General features: G+C 46.7%; 1 protein-coding gene across 6 annotated transcripts; it reads right to left on the reverse strand.

Annotated features, from left to right (window-relative positions):
* Positions 1–37: 37 nt before the first annotated feature.
* LUC7L (LUC7 like) lies at positions 38–18,780 on the reverse strand. Of its 6 annotated transcripts, XR_005981925.2 has the most exons (12): positions 18,551–18,750; positions 16,688–16,782; positions 12,095–12,193; positions 11,300–11,410; positions 10,524–10,667; positions 9,960–10,136; positions 9,186–9,274; positions 4,819–4,848; positions 3,780–3,944; positions 3,460–3,541; positions 2,690–2,751; positions 1,421–1,463 (listed from the first exon to the last, which is right to left on the reverse strand). XR_005981925.2 is itself a non-coding variant. In XM_072935930.1 (11 exons), the coding sequence occupies exons 4-11, from the start codon at positions 12,188–12,190 to the stop codon at positions 1,322–1,324; spliced, it is 954 nt and encodes a 317-aa protein (XP_072792031.1). In that variant the 5' UTR covers positions 12,191–12,193; positions 16,688–16,782; positions 17,881–17,951; positions 18,551–18,780; the 3' UTR covers positions 38–1,321. The 6 variants fall into 6 exon arrangements, 5 of the variants coding, with proteins under 5 accessions (XP_072792031.1, XP_030141004.1, XP_072792029.1 ...); XM_072935930.1 differs by lacking the exons at positions 2,690–2,751; positions 3,460–3,541 and adding an exon at positions 17,881–17,951 and having other exon boundaries at positions 38–1,463; positions 18,551–18,780; XM_030285144.4 differs by lacking the exon at positions 3,460–3,541 and having other exon boundaries at positions 38–1,463.
* Between the last annotated feature and the right edge of the window lie 38 nt (positions 18,781–18,818).

An 18,818-nucleotide genomic window follows, 5' to 3' on the forward strand; every position in this document is an offset into this window, starting at 1 on the left:
GGGCGGAGCCCGCAAGAACGAGTCCGGCAGCAGCGGGAGCCACAAACACAGATCTTTAATGCGCTCAGACCGCGGGAGAACAGCACGGGCGCGTACGGGCACCCCGAGCGCGCACCCGCCGCCCCCCGCGCCCCACACGGAGCTTACAAAAACAACACGTGAAACCGCGGGGTTATTGTAAAAACGGACAGGGAAGGGGGCATGCACTAGGGACTGACACCGGGGAGCCGCGTTCGGGGGGACGGGGGGGATGGAGGGAGCGGGCCCGGGAACGGCGATTACCGGCGGCAATTCACCGCCCCACCGGCGGGCGAGCGGCTCGGGCCTGGCGGTGACGGGTACCGGGGCCGCGGTTGGGGCCGGCACCTCCCTGCCCTCGTGGGAAACACACCGAGGCACAGACCAGCGAGTGGCGAAGGCAGCGGCTCCCAGCGCCTGGGGACACGGCCGGTGCCGCCCTCCCGGGAGGGGCACGGGCTCCATCCCGAGTCACCGCCGCCCCTCGGCACATTCTGCCTGGCTGGCCTTGGAAAACACACCAACGCTTTGTCTGCAGGTCAGAGAGCCCCGCGGGGAAGCTCTGAGTGCAGAGTGCACAGTAAAAAGGCAGAGCTGTGGCTGTGCTTCTCTGGAGAAAGCAGCCAGGTTTCCCACTGCTTTGCTCACACCAACTCAACTCTCTGAACTGTAAAGGTACTAAAACCAGACTTGAGCCCAGCTTAGAAACATGTTTCAGCTCATCTGGTCATACTCAATGACAAACAGCTTTCAGAATAGATCAGGGCCAAATTTTATCTTTTTTGCCTTAGCTGGGCAAGTGAGGCAACCCTCAAGTACTGGGGACATAAAAATTAGGTGGCTAAGTACTAAAAGGAATAAAAAAAAAGAAATCTGATTTTTTTTTAAACATATATAAACTGAAGGAAAAAAAATAATTGAGAACCAGTGCTACTGGTGTGCTCACAGAGGGTCAGGTGGGTTTTTTGGAAAGGGCTGAAGCATTACAAAGGTCAGGGCAGCTCAGGGCTCCAGGCACAGCACGGCCCCGACCGCTGTGCTCACTGCATCAGGACAAACACGGGGTGTCCACGCTGGCCTGGACTGAAAACCATCCATCCAGATTTATTTATTCCTACTAAAACAAAATCCTGTTAAACAGTACGTAACTCCTGTGTCTCTACAAACTCACAGCTATCTGCCAAACAATAAAAATCCCAAACTACAAAAGATGAGTTGTATTCAGTAAATATAAATGGGAAATTTAGGCTTTGTGTAGAATGTTTATCAAGACTATTTACAGTGCAACACAGATCATTTGAGTTCAGATCTCGCCAGCTTCTCTCTCTTCTGACCTCTTGGAACGAGATTTGCCATTTGTGCTCTCGTGCCGCCTCTCAGAAGAGCTCTTCTCTTTCCTCTCTCTGTCTCGGGACTTTTCTCTTGAAGATCGATCTCTAGAAGATCTGGAGTACAAAGTAAACCATTGCTATCAGCTTCACAACTAAAAATTGTCAAATACCCACCAAGCAACATCTTTCCCTAGCAGGGCTGTGGCTGCAAGTTCCCTACAGCAATGTGCCTGGTACTGTGCCACGGGGAGTGGGTGCCCCCTGACAGCAGCTCTGGGCGCTCTGCGAGGTTTCTGTGCACAGCACAGCCTTTGTTCCTCCTTCCTCTGAGTGATCCTTTCAAGCTGTTGCCTACAGGGGCTCTCTCAGGTATTTCCTGTGCTCCTTATTATTTTTCTGGGCATCCTGAAGTACCTACAATTTCTTCCTCATCTCTGACTCGGCTCATTTCATGGCTTCCAGAGCAGTTTTTCATCACGCCCTAAGCTACTGGCTTTCTGCTCAACTGCTTTAAATACCAACTGGATTCTTTGCTGGCTCAGCCCTGGGCTTCTCACTTTGCATCCTGACAAATGCTGGCTTTGGCTGCATCCCGGGTTCAAAGTCAGGATGATACAGATTTATATTCAGGCACATCTTTTCACAGCCACAGATTTTCAGCAGCACTTCCCTGTGTCAGCCCACGCAGAATTAAACAGGAGGCTCCACATTAGGTCTAATCTGAAAGGCTGTTTCTTGTGTGATTCCTGCCAGCTTAGGGAATAGCAGGATTCAAAAGGAGCTGACCCTGAGGGAGCTCAGAAGAGGTTCCTACATTTTACTTCAAGGCTCAGTCCACAGGGTTTTTTTACAGTCACAACAGAAGGTACCTTAGAGGTGCCACTTTCATTCTTGTTGATTTTAAGTCTCGAAAATACTGCAGAACTGATACAGCAAAACCCAACAGCCATTTCATGTTCATTAAACTGTCATTGAACATCAGTCTGTCTGATGACATTACCTCTCTACCTTTTCCACAACAATGCCTGCTGCCTGCAGACCTCCTGCCCTGAGCTCTCCAGATCCTGTGACACTCTCCATTTCTTTCAGCAAGTGAAACCTCAGCTCAGCAGAACCTGAGGGCAGGTTTCATTAACTTTCAAGGTGAAAACAGAAGCTACTCTCTTTCAGGAAACAGGGTTTTGCTGTTTGTTCTCTTGTTTTTGTTATGTTTTCTTAAGCTGATCCTGGCCTGTCCCCAGCTCTCAGCAATTTTTTGCAGGTGTGTCAGCTGGCCAATCCCCCTGCAATCTCAATGGGCTGGTTTGGATGTGTTCAAGGGTTCCGAAGTAATCCCTTACCTGCTCTTTAGTAATAGTTATTACAGGATCTTCCTCACTTCCTAATTGTCCAAACTTCTTTTCTTTATTTTTCATGTTCAGGACAGATTTAAAAAAGCACTTTAGTATCTCATCCATTGGAGAATCAACAGTATTTACACCCCCCCTCAATTATTAACAGACTTTTTTTTCAGACCATTATTTCCCTCCCCTTCACCAGGTATCTTTAAGAGAAAAGCTGTTCTTATCCCTTAGCTAAACTGACACAAGACACACAACAAAAGGTTTTTTTCTAGCATTGTACTTGAGTGCTGGTGCCTTATCAGGTGACAGTGCTAAAGCACTCCCCCATTAACCAGGAGGCTTTTAAAAAATCCAGATCTAACCTCAGCAAGCACCTGGAGGCAGACTTACTCCTGGGCTTAGAAGGGCTGTAAGGGAACACAATGATTCCAGTCAATTTTTCTAATATCCTACACACACTTGCCTCATCCTTCCTCCAACACAGAGGCTGTTTTGCTGAACTTCAGAAAAAACTTTAAGCCCTTCTTTGGACTATAGTGCTTCTCCTCAGAGACAGAAGAATGGTATACTCCTCCTGTATTTCTTTTTCAGGAGGAAAAAGTGCAGATTCCTAAAGAATTGTCTCTCTCAAGCAGCCTTCTAACAGAAGACTCTCCCCAGATCTCAAATCATAGACTCCTTCTCAATGCCAGCACTGAGAGAAGGAATCTGGGAAGCAGAAAATAACTACAGAAGTGTAACATTCAAACTGCCTCTCAGGCACTTGCCTTTTACAGGCTCAGGGAAGCTCAGTTAGCTCAGGGAGGCTTCGTGCTGCTTTCCATCCAAGGAGCACCTCGAGGCTCAGCACTGCAATCAGGGAACCTGTTCTGTCTCCTAGACTCTCCTCTCAGCTGGGATCTTGCTGTACAGCTGCTGCCCTCAGGTGAGGCCACTGGGGAATCCTGCTTTGGCCCAGGAGCTGGCACAGGCCAGCACAGCTGCTCTGGAGAACCCTGCCACACGCTCCTGCTCGCTCTATGGGCCAGGGAGGTCACTGTGAGCCAAGGACTCCCCTTTCCAAAGCACTCCTGTCGAGGATACATACTTGTGTTTTGAACTCCTGTCTCTGGAGCCGCGGCGGTGACCTCTGCTGTGGCTGCGGGAGCGGCTCCGGTGGCGCCTGTGTCGGTCCCGGGAGCGCGAGCGCGACTTCCGCCGCTCCCGGGAGGCTGATCTGGAGCGTCTCCGCCTCCGCTCCCGAGACCGCGATCTGCAGGGAACACAGACTGCCTCAGTGCCTCACATCTGCACCCTGAGCTGCCCCTCAGCCCCTCCTGAGTAACAAATAGCCAGAGCACCAACACAGCCCAGCCCCTGCCCACACCCTGGGCTGATCCCCCACACCCCAGAGTGGGCGGCTGCCTCCTCCTGGGCCTTGTGCTACCAACAAAATTCCAGTGCGTTATTCAGTTTGCTGGAGAGCTTATAGAAAAAGCTCCCACCATTATTGTAAGGACGTGACAAGGGTCGGAGCAGAGCTTACAACCCTGCATTGCTCACAAGTGAGGCCCATATAAGTAGAAGAGAGGCCAAAGGAAGTGCCCTGTGAAATTACCATATCCCTAAGAGAATCTTCCATGTGAAAGTCCAGCACTTTAGAAGCAGATTTATTTCACCCTGCTCTAAAAATAAGAAAGATGCCAAAGAAAGCAGTAGGCAGGGAGATCTCCAGGTCCATTGTCATAGAGAATGTTGCCATAGCATTAAGGCAAGCTCTTCCCAGAGATGTGGGGGTTTTAATCTCAAATCTCTGTATTTTCACATCTGAGGTATTATATAGATAGCAGATAGTTCAGATAATACAATCATGGAAATGATCAGGTATTTATTGAAAGAGGCCTCGAGGACATCCATGGGCTCACACTGGACTACACAGAGCCCAAGCTACTAAGCACCTGCTCTACAGCCACACCAAGCTGAACTGCACCACTGAGGTGCCCATACTGCACTTCCCACCTCTTTCAGGGAGCAAACCAGACACTGAGGCACTGAGTGAATTCCATTGGTGAGACCCAGGAAAAACCTCAGAAGCTAGAGAGAAACACAAACAGGCATTTGGGAGAAGTGCAGAACTGGGCACTCACCTTCGACGATCTCTATTTCTTGATCCAGACCTAGAAAGGAGAGGAGAGTTAAATGAGAGAAGTTGTGATACAGCCAGTGGGTTTTCAATAGGAAAATTCATCCACACTGGCAGCTCTTCACAGGAATAATCAATACCTCAAATGATATATTACTTAAAAAAAAAAAAAAAAAAGTTTGCAAATAAAACATTTAGTTAGCGTCAGTTTTAGGAGTGAGAATTTGTCAAAAACCGGGAAACCTGAATTTCTGCACACTGAGCTTCCTGTCACTACAGAAAATGTCTAGAAACCAGATACTATGAATAAATCACCTCAATGAACCTTTCCAACTAATCTTCTGTGCATATTTGTTACATACTTTTTACTCCCTGCAGTCTAACACCAACTGGATCAACTCTTAACATTTTCAAGAAGTGCCACTCTCCAATCAGAAAGACATCTGCCAGTCTTCTGATTCTGGTTCCTCTGAGGCAGTTGCATGCTAGAGGGGTTTTAATAAAGAAAAAACAGCCTTTTCTCACTCCTTGTATTTGTTTACCAAACATTAGAAGGAAATTTGCATCAATAATTTTTCCCTTTTGGGAAAGATAACTAGGAAAAAAGCAGACAAAGCCACAAGAGAAGAACTATTACTGACATGTAATAGTTCAGAGATAAACTGAAAATCCTTAGAAAGCACTAGAGAAGAATAATCCAGGCCTTGCTATCCTTTCTCACATTCCAGGAGCCTCAGAGCTCCTGTGTGGCATTCTGAGCTTACTGCTGTCAGCATTAGCTCCTGACAGCTTGTAAATAACAACAGCAGAATTCTTTCAACTTCAGCAGCACCATTACTCAGCACCACTTAAAATACCTCTGCACATGGAAGCTGCACCCTCCCTCTTCCTCCGTGGCCACATTTCAGAGCCAGCTGAACATCACACACCATCTGAACAGTCTTGTTTTGCTTTAATTAAGAAGTGGCTCCTCTCCCTGTTTAGTGACTTACTCCTGTAACTGCTCCCCACTGCACACAGACTCACACACAGGCTCCATTTACATCCCACAGAGCTGTTCTGGCACCCTGACATGAAAGCTACATGCAGACAAGAATTTAAGAAGCAATAGAGAAGCATCTGTTTGATTAACATTATTTAAAACCATGCCTGGATAAGACAAGATTAAGAAAATCTACATGCACTGTCATTTCTTCAGTGAAACGGGATTGTTCAGTCATGGTAGAAAGTTAAAAAAGCTCCCAAATTTAGAAAGGAATTCAGCTAAGGACTGTAAACAAAGTGGAGGTGAACTTGGAGTCTGCAAATGAAACATGCACCGTGGCAACATACATGGCCAGCTGAAGGAAAAGCTGATAAACCAGGACAGCAAGGCAGTAACCACACACCTCCATTCCCATGTAACAGAACCTGACAGAGCTGCAGGACCTCCTGGAGATACCTGGCAGGCAGCTGGATTTCTTTGGTGGCTGTAATTACTCCAAGTTCTTACTGTTCTTTTTCTCCTGATCACTTTATTCTGAACCACCAGTGCACACATCCACAAAAGCCTTTCCACATCCCCTGAAAAGCAGCTATCATCCAAGCAGGGGTATGCACAAAAAACATCTGATAATCACTCCCTAGAACCAAACTTCAGAATTCAGGAAGTATCCAACAAAACAGTATTGTCCTTAGTAGCCTGAATCATTGTACAGCAGGAGACAAAGCAGACTGCTCTCCATAGGAGCAAGAGGACTGAGCAAGTCTATTTTATTTATTTTTTCCTCCTTTTTTTGTCCCTCTATCACAGAGACTTTCTGCTCAGTTTCATAACCTGTCTTTTGTCCAGCTTAACACAAAAGAAATCCATTTGGCACCTCCACCAGACTTGTTTGCTGGTGTACTCTGGAAGCAAACACTGAGGTCTGCACTTCCCAGCAGGCCACTTCTCCACAGAATTCCAGTCTCAAGAAATTACTGGGTACCCAACAGCCACCAGCACCATCACACAAGACTTGTGTTTATTACCACTAGGGTGGTAATCCAGTTCACTCATTTCTATGTGGAATCCCGGTTTATTGACAAATTAATTACAGCCGTGAGAGGCAGAGTTTCACAAGGGAATCCACAGGTTTGCAGGGATGTCACAGTGCCTGTCAGTCACTAAAGACTCCCAAAGTCAAGTCATACTCTCTCTCTTACTGAAGTAACACCATGAAGGTGCTGTATAAGAGGATATGACAAGAAGAGCTCTGAAGGGAACATGTTTCTTGTGGTTCCTAAAAGTACCAAGCTCTGGATAAGAGAGGCTGGCTGGAAGGTGGTAGACATCACCAATTAGTTTTTGATGGAAAAATGCCTCTGTGAACATGGTGTGCACAGCTCCCAGCAGATAAGTGACTGAGAAATGTGGACTCTAACCTCAGTTCTGACACTGAGTGTCCACTGGGATCCCCTCTCAGGTCAAGTTCTCATTTTGGAGAGACAACTGATGTATGTGCCTCTTCTGTGTGGCACTCCTGACTCCTTCATACACCCTCCTGTGAAGCACACAGGTGCCCCTGCACAGAGCCAGAGAAAAGGCCAGCCACAGTCCCTAAGTACTGTCACATATGGAAACAGCAAGAACTCAGACTTTAGGCCAGCTCCATGCAGTTCTTAAAGCTTTCCTCTTTTAAGCCTTAAATAAACATTCAAAAGCAGCTTTCAAACCCCCTCATCAGATGCATCCACATATGGACTACCTATGAACACAAGAGGCTCTTTAGCTCTCAAGAATTGAGGGTTTGAGTTTTGTTTTTTTTTTAACCACTAAAACAAAACGACAGGCACACCACAGGAGGAAGAAAACCAGCATTTTGAGAAGATGTGGATCAACAAAAAGATCCAGAGGGTTCTTCCTGAACAACTCTGTTGAGGAATTTTTACAGAGAAATGACCTCCAGGAAGAAGACGCTCCATGGAGACAAGCTGAGTCCATGTTAGGCAGGGTCCTGCTGTGGGTCTGCCATGAAGCAGCTGCATGAGAAGACACTTCCCATTTCACTTCCACATCTCTGACCACAGCAGCAGCAACAGCAGTCCCTTTTGATTAACTCCTGTATTGGGGAGCTACTTCCAGATCCTGCAGCTCCCCAACTCAACTGCATTACAGTTGCATGGATAACAGAAAGTTGTGAGGCCCTTCATGAAGTGCTACAATTCCACAGAAAGCTGTAGCACGAACTGCTCCTCCGTATCACACCAGGCAATCCCCAGAGAAAATCCACATTAAACACCCTAACTGGAGTTATGCATAACATTCATAAAGCAATATGGATAATGAAAAACAGTTTGGGGCTCACATCTTCATAATACACTAAAATCACCATGCTGCTTCATTTGTCAGCAATTCCAGCAATGTATAGCCAGAGCCAGCACAATCTTAAGAGTACACTGCAGTTATAAATCTCATATTCCTCAGACAAAGTCACTCTTCAGCTGACTCTGGGTTTCAAAAATAGCTCTGCACAGGCAGCAAGGTTGGGGTCTTTTTGATGCAAGAAGCACACGAGGAGAAACACACAAGGTAAGCAGGGAGATGCTGTGACAATCAGAACAGCATTCCTACCCAGCCACTTGCTCTGCCTGACCCCTGCAAATAACCACCCTCCCCACACCAGGCTGCCTAACTGAGCTGTTAACATACAGGATGCCTCTTCAGTTTAAGTACAGAAGAAATTTTTTTTTCAGTTCAGCTGGCAAGATGCAGAAGAGCTTGTCCTGAGAAAACCAATGTTCCAGCCCCTCCCACTGCCCAGGAATTAAGACATCTGACCAGAAAGTGACACACATAACTACAACAACCAGAAACAGCCACTCCTTGGGATCCCTCAGCTTCCTTAGGAAATGCTTGCCAAAACACCTCACTTATTGTAGAAAAGTTACATGCATTGTCCACTATTGGCACATGGACACCAGCCCATTTGTCACCTCCAAGTCTCCAAGCAGTGAGGAGGGCTGTCCAGGGAATTTCTGCATCACTACTGCCTTTTGAGCAAGCCTAGTCCTCACTCATCCTAAACTTTCCCACTCAGGTGCTCTGGATGAGGATATTTTATTCAGATTCCCTAAGACAGGGATTAGATCAATATAAACCTGAAGACTACAGGGAACTCCCACCTGTCAGACACACAGTGAAGGTCAAAATACATGTACAATCACTCTAAGGTGGAGGAGTGGAGGATTTGTGCATTGTTTTCATCTTTAACTGAATCCCAAGATGCTCACACAGCATCTGGAGCACATCCAACAGCCACTCCAGAAGCAGATGCTGAACTCCTGCAGTGCTCATGTACAAGGAATCAGATGCTTCTAAACTTCAGAGACCAGTTCCCAGGTCTCACTCACCGTCTGCCCATCCTCTCCTCTCGTTCTCTCTCCTCTCTCCGTCTCAAACGATCCTGGTTTCTCTTCTCTTGCTTTTCTGCCACTGTTTTCTAGGGGAAAAAAGAAATCCACATCATATTTCAGCAATACAGTAACAGCCATTATTTAGAGTCATACAGTAACAGGTCAGATCTGCAGGAAGACCATTCCAATAGCAAAACAAAGAACCTGGCACTGCATTTTATGTGCTAAGATCTCTATCAGGGTCCTCATTTTTCTCAGTTGAGGCACTGACCTCAATGCACCGTGAGTGAGGCACAGGAATCACAACTCTTACTCAGCTAAAGGTCTCTGTTTGCAAGGAAAGCCAGTACCACAACCCATTTCAAACCATTTCAGAAAACTCCTAATGGCTTCAGCCCGTCAAGATCTTTTCACTGACAGAACCACATGAAACTTCAGTTCTAACATTTCATTAAAAGGTTTCAAAGTCAAAAAAAACCCAGAGTAACAAATTTTCATGTTAATGAGAATGACTGTACCAAAGCTCCAAGGAATAAATTATAGCAGTGCTCTGGTTTGACTGATTCTGAGGGTACATATTTAGTTACCCAGAAAAGACAGAAGAGAACCCAAGACAAGGTTAAACAAAGCTCTGTTTGATGCTTTAGGAATTCTGCAGTTGGAAATTTCTGACCTTTTACAAGCCCTCTGCAAAGAATTCTGTATTAATTTAATAGAAGTGTTCAAGGTCTTCAGAACTACAAATAGAAGGTTTAAAACAGAGAGGATTACCCTCAGCTGATCCAGTTTCTCACGAATCTGAATGAAACCCAAGTGTAATTTGCCTCCAAAGTGGTCAGCAAGACGCCTGTCATTGTCATGGAGACCCAGATATGCGGAACAGACTTCACACACACGCAGCTTCTGCTGCTGGAAACTGGATGCAGGCATTGAATTTCGGTATTCTTCCTACAGGAAGGCAAGAAAGCCCACACAAATGTCAGGGAACTCTTACACAGACACAACCCTCCAGGGAAACCCCTGCAAAGAATTGCTTTGAAGAATCAAAACCCACCCTCACACAAAGGAGGTGCCACACAAATGCTTTGTGGGCACAGCTAACCCAACAGTCTATCCCTGCAAGGGACTGGTGACCAAATATTTCAGAGGACGGAGCCCTCCCCACCCCAGGCAGCTCCCTACACTAGATAAAAGTTTCTAAAAATCTTTTCATCCACCTGTTTGCTGGCACATGGCTGAAACTGCAAAAGGAGGTGCTGGCACACAGGAAGAGGCAGAAACCACCCAGCCTAGTCCAGGCTCCTGTGACAGCCCAGAGGAGAGCCAACACTGTACCTCTGCCTCTTTCTTTTTCGCTCGGACTTTCTCCACTTCCATCAGGATCTTTTGAGACTCATCAACATTTCCTTCAGCTCCCAGCTGTTCAGCTTTAGCTAGGAGTTTTCCAATATCTTCATTCAGCTCATGGACTTTCTCTGCCTGAAGAGAATAGTTAGTTTTTAGTAAGACAAAAATGTGATAAAGCTTGCAGGACAACTTTTCATTTTTTTAGAAAGAAATACTGTGTAATGAAATCTGTTGTTGGAAGATGGCCATGAATCTCCAAAAGTCCCCAACAAAAGGGACTGGTGGACCAACATCAACACAGTCACAGACACATGGCAAAGAGAGAAACTGGATGTGGAGAGATCATGATCTGCCAGTCATTTCTGGCTTACAGGTCAGCACAGAGGCCACAAAATCAGCTTCAGAAATGTCTTGTATTGGCCCAATTAGGCAAGTTCCCAAAAAGGAAACTCCATGAGCATTTGTTAAATGAAACAAAAATCATGGGATGATAGACTTACTATTCTAAATTATTATGGTAACATTTGACAGCATGGGGAAGAAACCAATATGCTTTACTTCCATGCTAAAGCAATGTCTTTTAGAATCCATGGTGCTCTTTAAGTTTGTCACCAGAATGGCCAGAGCAGTCATTTGAGGAGGATAGCTGGAATCCCCAGATCCTCTGGGGAGCCTAATTCCCCAGTATCACTGGTGTCAGAGAAACGGAGCACCAGGGCTCCCACTGAGACTTTCTGAACCAATGCTTAGTGAGAGGCCAATACCTTTGCAGACACTTCAGCACTGATCTCTTCCTGTGTCTCAGCCAGGCGTTTCTTGGCCAGTTCTGTTCTCCTGTCACACTCTGCAATGAAGGATTCCAGGTGATCCATTGCCTGCATGATCAGACAAAGAATTGTGAAATGAAGCTGCTCTCCGTGCCAGATGCAGCTGTGACACTCATAGCTGCAATCCTGTATAATGCACAAACAACTTCAAGAACAGATGCTTAGAGAAAAAACCCAAATGACACTTTGCAGTACAACTTACATTTGACCCCTGCCCTGTAAGCCTGACCCAGTTCCTTTACTCTGACACATCAACACAGCTTTGCACTACAACTTCCTTCCTATGCAGGAGCAACAGGCACAGAGAAAAAAGCACTGAAATAACATGAAAAGGAAAGACAGAATTGTGCTTCCCCTTTATCTGTTCCATCACAGAAAAAAATGAAAGCTAAATCTGACAAAAGTTAAACTACTGAGCAGAAGGCTTTTAATGTTAAATCTTTTTGGGACAGTGCACCAGGTTACAAGAACCTGTTACAGAGCAGCAGGTGTGGGATCCAAGGAATGCCAGGGAACCTCCCAACTAGCTGGGCTAATGGGGTGGCAAAGGCCATAATTACTTCTTCATTCTCCAGTCAGCAGTCAGGCTGACATTCAGGAAGGGGCTGCATTCTGGACAGGTAACACATCAAGCAACATGATGAGCTGAAATGGCCACTGAGTTTTACTGCTCAGCCCAGTAACTTCAAGAAGCAGTTTCCCCAAAAGTAACTAAAATTTCTCCATACTTACATCCAGCTCAAAAAACAGGTCTCTCTCTTTACTTGCAATCTCATAATCTGCTCGCAGAGCCAAGTCATGGATCTTTGTACATTCTCCCAGGTCCATTCGCTGTTAGAAGAAAAAGGAGAACCCACATAAGAACCCCCCATTACAGCAACAAGCAGCAGATGTCTCTTGCCAACTGCATCATATCAAAATAAAGTATCTTCAGGAAAAGCAGCTTTCTTTTAACCTCTCAGTACCACAACCAGCCAGAAGAACCACATGCTTGCCAGAACTCGTTTTGTAGATGTTCTGGGAGCATTAAAACAGTCCAAATGCTTTAAGTCCAGTCCTACTCCTGCTTCAAGTCCCAGGACAGCCTCAGAAATGGTTGGGAGGGAGGTGGGTCCCCTTCAATAGGCACCAACTGCAAATGCCTCCTTTCCTGGAGCCACAGCCCAGGAAAACATACCTGCACCTGTTTAAAGCTCCTCTGGAAATGCACATCTGTGTCAGGATGAGCCCAAGTAACATATGACATACCAAATTGTAGGATACACACAGGATACTTCCTATCAACAACAAAAGGACTTAAAAGGATTAAGGGCTACCGCCAGCAGAAATGCACATCCCCACACTCAGCAACAACAGACAGACTGTGTTAATTCCACAGACAGACCCTTCCCACATCCAGCTGCAGCCTGGAATTTGAAAACCTGCCCAGCAAAGCAAAGTCCTACACATAAGCCCATTTAATGAGAGGCTTAAGAGCATCCCTCTTCCCAGAAAGCTGCCCTTCCCTCCCATTGCACTCCAAATTATTTGAATTTATTTTTTCTCCCACCTAGTAGTTAACAAGCCACATGAATCCAAGTCAATTATGCTCTCAAGACATGGAAGCTGCATTTCAACATTATCAACTTGTAACAAAGAACCGTATCTTATTCTAAGAGTAGAAGAAGAAAATGACATTTTGAAAGCCAAAATAATAAAAGCCCTAATTGTGAGCCACTGGAGGAATGGCAGGGTACATGTCACTGCATGAGGGAACACCCCAACCCACCACCTCTTCTCTCATTCTCACCACCAGTCCCCAGGAGCCCAAACCTCAATGTGCACAACAGGTGTCAACTCAGTGAACTGCAGAGAAAGCTGAACTGGGATAACTCTGAATCCCTGTGGAATATCACAAATTAAAGCTGGGGATGCTTACATGAAACAATGCACCCAGCAGTGTTTAGAATGTAGCAAAGAAACTAAAGCAAACTCTACCAGTTTATGCTCAGGTTTTCAGCAGGTGCCTATTACTGGATTTTCTCTTCTAAAAAAGGGAAAAAAAAAATCCAAATTATTTGCCACTATTTAGCCTTCCTCATTTTGATCGGATTTACCAGAACTAGGAGGCCAGAGGCAGCAGGCTCCAGAAACAGACGCTGCATCCAGAATGCTCCTGCTGAGCTCTCTAATGATACAAATGTAACACCTACAAAAAAAGCATTGTTGGTACTTTCAGAGCTTGATCATGTTCAACTTCAGCAAGCCACTTCAAAGAATGCTAGAGAGTTACTGTTATTTTACCACAAAAATAACTTTCTGTGATGTGACACATCTTTCATTCTTCTGGTCATTCTACTGAGATCACTTTCCAAGATCCTGCTCCAGTCAACACTGGCTGGTTTATAACACAAGTATGTGAGACAGGCAACCAGCAGAGCCCGAGCAAAGATTTAACTCCACACACACACAAAGATTGAAGACATTTAGATGTCACTGATAATTAGTCCTGCTCCCATTTGCTGAGAAATCCACATTCTGAAGTATCTCTTATGATCTCCACTCAACTGGCAACTCACCACAAAATGAAATTTCCACAAAGATGCTTTAACAGTAATCAGAGATGCAGAGTTTCATCCAAGTGAAAAGGAAAGCACAAACCCCCCTCTCAACCCACAAAAACCAATTCTAGAACCTACAGATTTTAACTTATCTTCCCCAGCAGAGGACACAATTAATTCTCTGGATGTAATTTCCAAGGTATGTTCAATCTGGGCAGCTTTGAGGCTCATTTGTCCACCTCCTATTGGAGCTGAAATTCAGAATTGCCAGCTGATGCCATCTCTCAATGTGCTATAATACTTCCCCTGACAGAAATATGCTTACCATGAGCTGCAGAGAGAGCTCAGCACTCACCACAAACGATGTGGATGACAAGGGCTCTGGTAACAGCCCACAGTCTCACTAAACCAATGCCTGGTCTCCCAGAATGTTCCTCCTTATCCACAGAGACCAAAGAGAACCACTGTAGGTTATTTAGTGGCAAGTTTAGATAAGTTTCTGGGGCCAAAAACAGAATAACCACAGGAACAAACCAACTTAAAATGACAACTCTTACATCAGGAACACTCGTGCACCTCAACAAAGCAAACATCAACAGGACTCCTGCAGCTCTCAGAAATATTCCAGAGCTTTGCCTACAGTCTGGACTCCTTTTCTTACTCTGCTCCTGAAGGTCAGTGAGTGGGACTCCATCACATTTCACTGAGCACAGCTCCCCAAGGGATCAGCTTCCTGCTTGCCTTCAATCAGCTTCCCACTAAGGAATAGCTGCACACATGAAGGATGCAGCAGTAACAATGCCTTAGGGGAGGACACAAGACAGCAAGCACCAAAAGGCTTGGAGCATCTGTTGGAAGTTTCCAAGAGGTCCAAGGTCCTGATTTCTGCAGTAATACAGCCAGAGATGGATTATACCCCACCCAGCTGAGACAGATCCCCCCATACAGCTCTTCCTTAGCAGAGCACTGTAAAGTGCCAGTGAAGCTGGCTGAGATCACGAGGGAAAACTGCACATTCCAGCTAAGTTTCACTCTGTACTGGCAGCAGTGACAGCTGAAATGCTCTTCCTGTTCTGGACATCACATGTTCTTTCAACACAGATCTGCAGCACCAACACTTGCTCTGGCCCCAGCAACCTGCTGACAGAGGTGTAGAACTGCACACCCACTTCCAGGCTACCACACAATCATGTGAGTGAGCCACAAGATCACTTGTGCAGGAGCAGTCTTTCTTCCTGCTCCTGCAGTTTCTGAGCACAACTTCCACAGTGAGAGGGAAAGGATAACTCAATCAAGACAAGTAAAAACAGAAGAAACAAATTCTTCAAGGTACTTCTCTGGCCCAGGAGACTCACAACCCACCTGAAACACTTCAGACTTCCTCCAACTTTGGCAACAGCTCACACACATCACTTCTGCTGAACTACCCCTTCAACTCACCATTTACTCTCTTTCTGAAAACCTGCCAGAAGAGGTAGAAGGCAGCTTTCATCTTCAAACAATGCTTTGGGGTCCAAAAACCTGTTCTAGAATCTTGTGCCAAAAAACACACCCTGACCACAGTGACCTATACAAAGGATGGAAGTTTAAAATTCTGAAATGGAGGTGAAGTCATATGGAAGCTGACGGAACAAGCGCTGCAAAACACATCTGAGCTTCAAATTAATTTCAAAAAATAGAGGTACAGAGATTGGTATTCAGCTTTTCCAATCTTATCTGCAAAGGCAGCCACTGAGAAGCTAAAGTCTGAGCGCTCAGAGCAGAGGCAGCTACAGCTCCTTCTGCCAGTGCTGCCACACTGCTGCTGTGGCAGTGACACAAGCAGGGGCAGCAGTGCCAGCCCTCCCTTTGCTGGAGACCCACTGTGCCAGCCAGCTCCCTAACGAGCAGCAGGAAGGGCTACAAATAACCACAGCATCTTTCAACAATCTGGTTAAGTGCACAGACACTGAATTGCCACAATAGTTCATGCACACAGCAAGGGCCAAGATGGATTTCAAACATCCATATTCACCTCCATCCTGTGACTGCTGCACAATGATGGTGACGAGGACACAGTTTTCTTTCCACAGTCAGGCTGCAGCTTTCAAATGAACACTTCCTCCACAAGAGCTCGCTGTTAAAACCCACATCACCTTCTGCTCTCAGGGGAAGCACGTGAGCCAAACCTTTGAACACTGGCCAGCTCTGTTCCCACAGGGAGCAGTAAAGGAGCTGAGACAAGTGTCTGAAACCAGTCGGGCACGGTGACACAAACAACCAAGCAGCTCAAACAACCAACACTCAGCCAGAGATGTGACCTGCCATCACCACAATAACAATAGAAAAGCTGCTCTTCCATCAGGGCTGGGGCAAGGAGACTGAAAATCTCCAAGGATTAGTGCAGCTGCTAAGAAAACACTTGCTAACCTGAACATGCAGCAGTGAACCAGGGCAGCAGCCTAGCTATGGGCTTGGAACCACCATAGAACAAGTTGCAAGCTCTGACTTATCTCAAACTGTTAAGACAGAAATAATTTTGCAACTTCCCACAGGACTGTGAAAGAAAAAGCATCTCAGGTGAATTCTGAGAGCTCCTAGTTTGGTTTTTTGTTTGGTTGGTTTTGGGGTTTTTTTTTTGAGAAGTGAGAGCAGTTCCATACATGGGTCACAGGAAGTGGAATTAGGTTTGTGACTGCTCTCTGAGCACAGAAAGATCTCTCCTAGAAGTCACCCACCCTGCAGAGACAAGAGCTGTACCAACACCCTCTTCACCAGAATCCCTTATTCCAGATGCCACACTTACTGTTCCAGCCAGGATATCATGGGGACAGCAATCCAGCAGGTGACTCTTGCACACACGATCGTCTGTAAACTTCACCCTTTGTCTGGTTTCATCTCCTGAAATTCATGTGTGGTTTAAATAAGGAGACATTAGAACACCAAGAGAACACAGGCATCAGCATGAACATTTCACCTCAATATGCAGATTAAAATATTTTGTGCTCCTGCTCCCCAGAATTACTCAAAGAAAAAAAAACAAAAAAACAAAAAACCACCTTAGAGGGCAACAGGATATTCTGGAACACTTATAATTGGCAACAAACACTATTTTAGCATTTATTCATCCAGGACACCATGTTAAACACAGTGCTGGCGAGCCAAGCAATGTCCAAGGCCTGTCATCCACATAAAGAAGCAGCACAGCCAGAGGAGAAAAGCAGACAGGCTGGCTCCCAGCCAAAACCTGTTATTTTTTTTTCCACCCTTTCTTTTTCTTACTGTGAAGAAGGGGCATGAGATACCAAACCCCATACTATCAGATCACAAAAGAGGGCTGTGCTGGGCAAAATTTATAGACAACTGCTCTTTGCTCAGGCACTAATTGAACCATCAGTCCATTTGGTTTGGAACCCAACTATGCAGGGTGTGCTCTCCCAGGCCCTGCAAGGAAGGAGCTGGCAGGTCCTGGCCTGGAACACACCATGTGCTCCCACCCACAACCCACCCTCAGAGGACATTTTACACTCAGGAGCCACTTAAACGAGACAATATCAGAAAAGCAAAAAAAAAAATAATAAAAAAAGAAACAAAGTTAGTCAATACACACTGCGAGCTCCAACACATACTATACCCATCTGCATTCTTCAAGACCTCAGCTGCAGAATTTTATGCCCATTGTTGAAAAGTTTTAAAGGAAAAGCTTTCTTGCCCACACCTGCAGTAAGGAAGTCAGGGGAATGATACATAAAAGTAAAGGCAAAGTGGTAATGGTATGTGACAATTTTAAAGCTCATCTGTGCATATGACACAGGTATGTGTAATACTAAAGTATGAATATAGTTTAGGATTCACAAGCATCCAGGAATAATGTTGTGTCTACTGAAATTTTTTAAAATTTTTTTTTCTTTCTAAGCTACACTTTTAAAGTTACTTGTGAAAAAAAGCAAACACTTTTTTTTTTTGTTATAACAGCTTTAAAAATTGGTTGTGACTCACGGCTCGATGAACATGAGGCTTTTCTGCAACTCCCTTGCAGATTGATGTAGGCAGGCAAAGATACACTGAACCTTTATAAATAAAATAGAGGGGCCACAATTGTTCAGTTTGTATGAAATAAAAATATGGGAAGCAATTCAATAGCAACTCAATACACAGAGAAAGAAAAGCACTTATTCACTTACGAAACAAAGTGCAAAGTGCCTGGACAGCCCTGTTAACGTGCCAAAGGGAATTTAAGTACCCAACGAGTCGCAGAAGGGAGACACAAACCGCAGCGGGACCGTACTTTGCACGGGCTGTCACATTTCTCGTCTCGGACAGCACCCGGCGCTGCGGGCACACCTACCTACGCGCCGCTGGACGGGCGGGCACGGAGCCGGCCCCGCGCCTGCCGGCGGCCCGGAGCGGCGGGGGGCGCCGGGCGCTCTGCGGGGCGGGGGCGCGGCGGGATCCCCGCCGGCCGGGCGCGGGCCCTCCCGGGCTCCCTCCGCCCCGAGCGCCGCCAGGCCCGGGCCCGGGCCCGCTCCGCCGCCCCGAGGCTGGAGCAGGGCGGGCGGGGCCGGATCGCGCCGCGGGTCCGGAGCGGCGGCGGCCGGGCCGGGCCTCGCGCGGTGAGGTGGCCGCCAGGCCGCGGCGTTTCCTGCAGGCCCCGCCCGCCCCTACTCACCGTCCCGGGCCGTGCCCATCAGCTGGTCCAGCAGGGCCCGCATCTGTGCCTGGGCCGACATGGCGGGGCCGGTCCGGAGGCGGCGGCTCCGACCGAGACCGAGACCGAGACCGGGACCGGGGCCTGGGGCGGCGGCGGCTCAGCGGCCTCAGCGGCGGCGACGCGCAGCGAGCGCTGAGCGGAAGCGGCCCCGCCCTGCGCCGCGCGGCATGACGGGAACGGTAGTCCGCCAGGGGGCGGGCTCCGAGGGGCGGGGCTGAGGGTGGGC

Source organism: Taeniopygia guttata, chromosome 14 (genome assembly GCF_048771995.1).
Source record: "Taeniopygia guttata chromosome 14, bTaeGut7.mat, whole genome shotgun sequence".
Lineage (NCBI taxonomy): Eukaryota > Metazoa > Chordata > Aves > Passeriformes > Estrildidae > Taeniopygia > Taeniopygia guttata.

Coding starts and splice junctions, on each gene's coding strand:
- LUC7L (XM_030285142.4), bottom strand. CDS start 18,611: ATGTCGGCCCAGGCACAGATGCGGGCCCTGCTGGACCAGCTGATGGGC. Junction 11,411..12,094: donor ACCTGTTTTTTGAGCTGGAT/GTAAGTATGGAG, acceptor CTGATCATGCAG/GCAATGGATCACCTGGAATC. Junction 3,945..4,818: donor AGAAATAGAGATCGTCGAAG/GTGAGTGCCCAG, acceptor TGTTCCCTGCAG/ATCGCGGTCTCGGGAGCGGA.